This window comes from Nomascus leucogenys, chromosome 15 (genome assembly GCF_006542625.1).
Source record: "Nomascus leucogenys isolate Asia chromosome 15, Asia_NLE_v1, whole genome shotgun sequence".
In the NCBI taxonomy this organism is placed as follows: Eukaryota; Metazoa; Chordata; class Mammalia; order Primates; family Hylobatidae; genus Nomascus; species Nomascus leucogenys.
This window is the reverse complement of record NC_044395.1, coordinates 18,005,027-18,012,839: the sequence shown is the minus strand read 5'-3', so window position 1 is coordinate 18,012,839 and position 7,813 is coordinate 18,005,027. Positions and strand designations below refer to the sequence as shown.

General features: G+C 55.2%; 1 protein-coding gene across 1 annotated transcript; it reads right to left on the bottom strand.

Moving 5' to 3' along the window:
• Window positions 1-1,357: 1,357 nt before the first annotated feature.
• On the bottom strand, window positions 1,358-3,953 carry APOA4 (apolipoprotein A4). The gene is made up of 3 exons (XM_003253183.2): window positions 3,787-3,953; window positions 3,303-3,429; window positions 1,358-2,525 (listed from the first exon to the last, which is right to left on the bottom strand). Exons 1-3 carry the CDS (start codon window positions 3,833-3,835, stop codon window positions 1,523-1,525), a joined length of 1,179 nt encoding a protein of 392 aa, XP_003253231.2. The 5' UTR covers window positions 3,836-3,953; the 3' UTR covers window positions 1,358-1,522.
• Window positions 3,954-7,813: the final 3,860 nt, after the last annotated feature.

Here is a 7,813-nt window from a genome sequence, read left to right as displayed (position 1 = left end):
TGAGCGGGATGAGGAAGTCGCATTTACCGCAGCACCAGCTATTGCACGGTTACTCTGTGCCTGATGTTAAGTGCTTGACTCCGCTGCTCCATCAAACCTTCAGCACAACTCCTCTCTGAGCCAAGGATTGATTGTCATTACCCATGTGTTCCAAAAGAAGCTCAATTATCTGCCCCACATCACCCAGTAGTCAGTCCAAAAGCCAGGATTCAAACCAGGGCTTGTCTGATTCCCAAGCATACATCCCTCCCACCAGGCCAGCACCAACGGCCAGAGGGGTATAGGCCTGGGCCAGACCATGCTGGGGGCCACCACCCTGAGGGCACCTTGAGAGGGAAGGAGGAGGCCCCAGGACACCCTCCCAGGGGACTTCCCCCTCCTCCTTAGCATGTTCCAGGCCTCTTCCAGGAAAGCCCTGAAGGGCCTGCATCCCCCTGTGGAGAGGAAAGGGAGGTGGCCAGACTCGCAGGGCTGGGTCCAGAGGTAACAGTTAGGCTGTGGAGTCCTTTGAGACAAAGGCTTGAACTGGCTCTTTCCTTGGTGAGGTTTTCGAGTCTCTAAGGGTGGGGTGAGAGACCGCTCCAAGGCTGCAGCTGCCCACAACTGGCTGTGCTGATGAGACTGCTCAGGCCCCCTGACTCTCTGCCCCTAACCCCAGTGGCTGCAAACTCAGCCCCAAACTGGCAGGCCACCTGGCAGGAGGCCCCTGGACAGAGCAGACCAGGGACCCGCAGCCTCCAGCACCTGCTCTGCCCCTCCTCCCCAGACTCGTCTCGGTCCCCAAGCCTCAATCCTCAATTCTGGATGGAGACCACAGGTTTAGCAGTCAAGAAAGTTCTGAAATAAACATGAATCGCTTTTATAATGGAACCGCGGCGGGGTGGGTTAAATGAAACTACATAAATAAGTTAAAGGCACTGAAGATCTCATGCAAAGAGGAACCATCTCCCCCAGTGTACTGTGAGCCCCCCAGGGCCAGGGACCCTGTTCTGCTCGCCTCCAGGTGTCCCCCTCAGTGTGAAGCAGAGTCGGGCACACGGCTGCACAAAAGCTGTTTGCTGGTTGCCCGTGCCTAGAATAATGACTGGCGCATCGGAGGCATTCAATGCGTATTTGTTGGCTAAATGAATATAAGTAGGTTGCATATTTTGTCTTGAGATAATGTGTGACATCTTTTTCTGCCTCCCCTTAGAGGACTCCCCATGCACTCGCCTCCAGCCCACCGGGCCCTTACCTCTCCTGCAGTCTCATCTCCCCAATCCTGGGTGTCTCCTGCCAGGCCGCTGCTAAGCTCTGCCCAGTCATGGTTACCTCCCCACCTCCCCAGCTGCAAGGAGGATTCATCTGGCAACCAGTGGAGGCTAGATTCTCAGCAGCTTTATTGAATATTGAGAGGTGGTGTCACCTCCCACTGGACATGTGTCCTCAAGTTCATACCAGAACTTCTTTGGGACAGACAGACAGACAGGTGGCAGGGCAGGGCAGGTGTCCGCGAGGGTGGGGCCCGTGCACCAGGGGCAGCTCAGCTCTCCAAAGGGGCCAGCATCTGCACCTGCTCCTGCTGCTGTTCCTGCTGCTGCTCCAGTTCGGGGAGGGAGAGGGTCTTGTCCTGGCCCTCTTTCTCCTTGAAGGTGCTGAAGAAGGAGTTGACCTTGTCCCTCAGGTCCTTCTCCAGGAAGCTCAAGTGGCCTTCCACGTCCCCCGCATGGGGGCCCAGCTTCTGCCTGAGCTGTTCCATCTGCTGCACCAGGGCTTTGTTGACGTTTTCCCCGTAGGGCTCCACCCGGCGTCGGAACTCCTCCACTTGCCGGTCCAGGTGCCCACCGAGCTCTGCCAGTGACTTCTGCAGCCCCTCGGTGTTGCCCCTCAGGTTGCCATGCACGTCCTCGGCCAAAGGCGCCAGCCTCTGCCGCAGCTCCTCGGCATTGGCGGAGATCCTGGCCTTGAGCTCCTCGGCGTTCTTCTTCATCTGGAAGGCCAGGCCCTCAAGCTGGTGGTTGAGCTTCTCCCGCGCGTCCTGAGCGTAGGGAGCCAGGCTGCGGCGCAGCTCCTCCACGGTCTGGTCAATCTTGACTTTGAATTCGTCCGCGAAGGGCGTAAGGCGTCCCTTGAGCTCCTCCACGTTCTGGTCGATCTTGGCCTTGAGCTCGTCGGCGTGGGGCCTCAGCGAGGCCTGCAGGCTGTCGGCGTTCTCCCGCAGCACTCTCTCCATGCGCTGTGCGTAGGGGCTCAGCTGGCGCCGCAGCTGCTCGGCCTGCGTGTTGACCTGGGTGCGCAGCTGATCTGCATAGGGCTTCAGGCGCTGCTGCAGCTCTCCCACGTGGTCCCCAATCTTCTGGCTCACCTCATTGGCATGGGGCAGCAGCCGGGCCCTCACCTCCTCCAGCTCCTTCCGAATCTCCTCCTTCAGTTTCTCCGAGTCCTTGGCCAGGCGTTCATGCAGCTCGGTGGCGAAGGGCACCAGCTTCTTCTGCAGGTCACCTGCATAAGTGTTCACTTCTCCAAGTTTGTCCTGGAAGAGGGCACTGTGGGGAAGGGCACAAGGAGGCCACGTTACACTTGGCATTTACATGGCATGACTTTGTCTGCTTGTATACCACTCACCTTATGCATACTTGCTAGGACAGGTGAGTGCTCAGGGGTACCGAGTTCACCCTCCCTATGGTGGTTCAGATTGGAGAGGATGAGTGTCACAGACTAAGTTATGACGCTGAATTTCTATCTCGGAATCTCCCACAGAGTTTGTCTCAGAATCTACCCACCATGTCACCTCCAGCAGTTTGCTTTCCCCTCCTTGTCTGCAGAGGGTGGGACTTTGAGGTCCTTCCCAGCGGGAGTGTGCTGAGCCATAGGATCACATTGTGTAACAGAATGGTGTCTTCTTGACCTCTGCTGGGGTCTTCCAGCCGCACAAGGTGCTGCTTTCTTTGCCTGTGCCCAGGGGCCTCCCAAATATTCCCACCTCCCTCCCCTTGATTCTACTGGGGCTTGTCTTTCTGAAACGTATTAGAAATCAGCTCACATGACATTTTCCTCCCTCCCGCTCTTCCATGAGCCTGAATGATAGGATGTGGCCATTTGTCAAACTCTAGAACGTCAAAGCAAAAGGACATTGCAAGGATTATTAGGTCCAACCTTCCGGTTTACATACGTGGATCCTAGGTTCAGAGGCCTGACCAGTTAGTGGCAGGGCAGTGGGTATGCTAAGCTCAGGGCTTCTGTCTCTAAGCTCAACCCTTGCCAATACATTGCATGGCCTTTAAGAATCCCCCGTCACCACCGCACACTGTAGTCCCTCTTACTTGAGTTGCTGGGTGAGTTCAGATTTCTGGAGATGTTCCACGGCCTCCTTGGCATTGTTGCTCAGCTGGCTGAAGTAGTCCCACACCACCGTGGCCACCTGGTCAGCACTGACCTCAGCCCTGGCTCCTGGGTGGTAACAGAGAGCAATTCATGAGGCCCCGTCTCCTTTGTGGCCCCTCTGCTCCAGCTCTGAGCTGCAGACTGGATAATGGTGGGGGTGCCCCAACCTGCCATTTTCCCTGTCTGAGCTTAGCTTTTTGGAAGCCACAGGGATATGTGAAACTGGTATAGCACCAATGCCAATGGGCCCACCACTGGGACTGGGCCAGCTCTCCTGTGAGCCACTTGGCAGCCAGGCAGACCTCATGTCCAGCTGGGGCCTGAGGGGCACTCAGAAGTGTCCTTTTGCTTGGGCCCAGCCTCCATCCTGCACCACTCAGAGCAGCAGCCCAGGAGCACCATCCAAAGACAGCTTCTACTCACCGGTGACAGCCACCAGGGCCAGGGTCAGGACCACGGCCTTCCGGAACATCCTGAGCTCCTTGCTGGGCTGGAGGAGTTTCCTGCCACACTGGATCCTCCCTACAATCAGGGAAGCTGACAGAGAGGTCCTCAGGAGAGCTCACCTGTGCTGCTGTGGGAACTGACTGAAGCTCAGAGCCAGCCAGACATTTAAACTCTCTCCCTACCACACCCCCCTCCACCGGCTGCCCTCCCTGCCTCCTTCCCCAGTGTGACTCCACGCTGGAAGGTGACACATTCCCAAGAGGCCTCTTGGACTTTTGTGACCCTGAGACTACGTGGAAGCTGACAGCAGACCAGGGCTTAAGCGATAGTTAGAAGTGGTGGCTGTTCCGTGCATAGGCACCCCCCGCCCCCACAACCAACCTCAGTGTGGAAGGGAGGAGGGGAACGGAAAACAGTGAGAGAAACACCTCAGGGAGCCCCTGAGCCCGGGACTGATGCCTCGAGGCCCTGCTGGCGGCCCTGGGTTTGTGCCAGGCTGATGGGGGGGCGAAGTCCACATCTCTGTCTACCCCAGTGAAGAGAGGTCCCCCCAGTCTCCACATCCGCCACTAATGCTGACTCCATCTCAGAGCACCAGACACTGGAGTGGGACCATCCAGGACCGCAGATAGCATAGTGAGCTAAAATCTAGGTCTCTTGTCAAGGTACACCCAAGAGGAGGGGGTCCTGGAGAGCCTTTGGGCAGATGGGTGCGGGAGACAGGGCCTTGTCCTGAAGGGGTTAATTGTAGAGTGCTTCGTGTCCCACTCCCATGCTGTGCCTCCTTGGTCTAGTTATTCAAAGCCCTGAGCCTCAGTTTCTCCTCTGAACAATGGGATGGTTCAGTACATTAAAGAGGACATTGCTTGCGAAGTGGGTAGTACAGTCATCCCTCAGTCTCCATGGGAAATTCATTCCAGGACCCTCTGCAGATACCAAAATCCATGGATGTTCAAGTCCTTGATATAAAATGGCATAGTATTTGCATATAACCTAAGCACCGCCTCCCATATACTTTAAATCTCTAGATTACTTATAATACCTAATACAACGGAAATGCTGTGTGAATTGTTGTTATACTGTATTGTTTAGGAGATAATCACCAAAAAAGTCTGTATATGTTTAGTACAGGTGCAATTTTTTTTTTTTTTTTTCGAGACAGAGTCTCACTCTGTCACCCAGGCTGGAGTGCAGTGGCGCAATCTTAGCTGACTGCAATCTCTGCCTCCCAGGTTCAAGTGATTCTCCTGCCTCAGCCTCCTGAGTAGCTGGGATTACAGGCACCCACCACCACACCCAGCTAATTTGTGTATTTACAGCAGACACAGGGTTTCACCGTGTTGCTCAGGCTGGTCTCCAACTCCTGGCCTCAAGCGATCTTCCCATCTCGGCCTCCCACAGTGCTGGGCTTACAGGCATGAGCCACTGCACCCGGCCCAGACGCAATTTTTTTAAAACATTGTTTTTAATGGAGATGGGGTTTCGCTATGTTGCTCAGGCTGGTCTCCAACTCCTGGCCTCAAGCGATCCTCCCATCTCGGCCTCCCAAAATGCTGGGCTTACAGGCATGAGCCACTGCACCCGGCCCAGACGCAATTTTTTTAAAACATTGTTTTTAATGGAGATGGGGTTTCGCTATGTTGCTCAGGCTGGTCTCCAACTCCTGGCCTCAAGCGATCCTCCCATCTCGGCCTCCCAAAATGCTGGGCTTACAGGCATGAGCCACTGCACCCGGCCCACAGATGCAATTTAAAAAAAAAAAATTATATATATATATTTTCGAGATGGAGTCTTGCTCTGTCGCCCAGGCTGGAGTGCAGTGGCACGATCTCAGCTCACTGCAAGCTCTGCCTCTTGGGTTCACGCCATTCTCCTGCCTCAGCCTCCCGAGTAGCTGGGACCACAGGCGCCCGCCACCACGCCTGGCTAATTTTTTTTTTTTCTTTTTAGTAGAGACGGGGTTTCACCATGTTAGCCGGGATTGTCTTGATCTCCTGACCTCGTGATCCGCCCGCCTTGGCCTCCCAAAGTGCTGGGATTACAGGCGTGAGCCACCGCGCCCAGCCTAAAAAAATATTTTCAATCCAAGGTTGGTTGAATCCATGGACACAGAAACCAAGGATACAGAGGGCTGCCTATAGAGCTCCTGGCACAGAGTAAGCTCTGAAAAATAGTTGCTGTTGTTATAATAATCATACTGTATAATAACCATACTGTGTTCCTGATTTGGAGCAAAGCAGGGAGGGTAGCAGAGTGCTCCCTCCTCTAGGGAGAGTGGCAGAGTGAGACTCAGTCCTCTGAGGGGCGCCAGGTGGCCAGCGGCAGGGTGATGGGTGGGACCAGCCTGAGGCCTGACTCCTGCCCTTCTCGTCCCCCCAGCCACACTCCCTGGGCAGGAGCAGCTGGCTTGAGCAGAATCCTGGGACCTGAGGCTCTCAGGGGACCTCCCATTGGGGGATGGAGGGCAACGGTGGTGGTGCCCAGGAGGTCTTCTACTTAGCTGTCTGTTGGATCTCTAAATGAGGCTACATGCATAATCACACACAAACATCCACTGAGAAGGTGACACACCACGTCAGCCTGGGTCCCTCTGCCGGACCACACCACTCCCAGTGACTATGAGGTGACATCCAGCACATTGCACTATTGGCTCCTGTCGGTGAGTGCAGTGGCTGACAACAGTGAGCTACATTTATTTGTAAAAATGAACGCCATCAGAGTACACCACAATTGTACTAACTCTAATTTGCTTTGTGTTCATTTTTTCAGTTTCAAGAAGTGGCTTGATGTCTCCTAGGGTCGAAGGCAGCCAGATGACCTTCTGACTCTGGCACCCCTTCTGCTGGGTCCCCACTGCCCTGCAGTGGTCCCCACGCTACCATGCTGCCTCCTTTTTGATGCAGCCTGTGCCATCTCTCCGTGTTTGTTGGGGTCAGACGCTGGAGTCCGCTCCCTGGCTTGGCATCCAGGCTCCAACACGTACTGCATGTGTGTCCTTGGGCAAGTCTCATAACCTCTCTGACCCCCGGTTACCTTGGTGAGACATAACCATTGTACCTGCCTCCTAGGCTGTGAGGATTCACTGCGATAATCTTACAGTGCTTGCAACGACGTCTGGCATATAGTAAAAGTGATCGCTAAATGTTAGCCACGTCTCACCCCTGCAAGGCTCACCTCCCTGGAACCCATCGGTCCCAACCCTGCTCCTGAATCAGGCACGGTCCAGCTTGCAGCGGGAGCAAAGGTCAGTACTCAGTGCTCCTGTCCCTTCCCCAGGCCAGAGCTGAGGAGGAGACTGAGTCACGAACGACACCTCAGCCGCAGTTTGACCTCCAGAACTTACAGTCCTAGCAGCAGATGCCACTAGCATGTGAGAGGTCCAGAGGCGCTTCTGTCTCGCCCGCCCGCCTGGGTGCACCCATGCCGGGAGCGCCTGCACCATTTGAGCATGTCCGGGAGCATCCACCAGAGTGTGCGCGGATTCACAGAAGTATGCAAATCACTAAGAACCAAGGGACTGGCACAGCCCGTGCGTGCACCCACACTCGTGAGGGGGCCTGCTGCCTTTCAACGTGGCGGGGATGTGACCTGTTAATGAATGTATTTACTTCCCAAAGTCTGAGGGTATGTTTTGCATCAATCTGTAGATGGATTTGTTTTGGGGAGCAGGGAGAGAATGAGAGCCCCCTGTGCCCAGTCTTAGAGGGTGTAAGTACGTAGCTGATGGGGAGAGCAGACTGCCTTCCAGCCAGGCCTGGTCCTGTGAGTCAGGGACGTCCACCTTAGTGGGCATGAAAGGCCTGTGTGATCTTGAGGGAGACATCACCTCTCCAAGCCTCTCCTTATCTGTGCAACAGGCAGACTTAATGATTGGTGAGGCAATGAGGCTGATAGCTCAGCATTAGCTACAGCCACCCCTCCCGGCCAACCACACAGGGATCAAACCAGAGTTCAGTCCAGAGGTCAGAGTCAGGAGCAGACAACTCAGATCCAGCCAGGCACG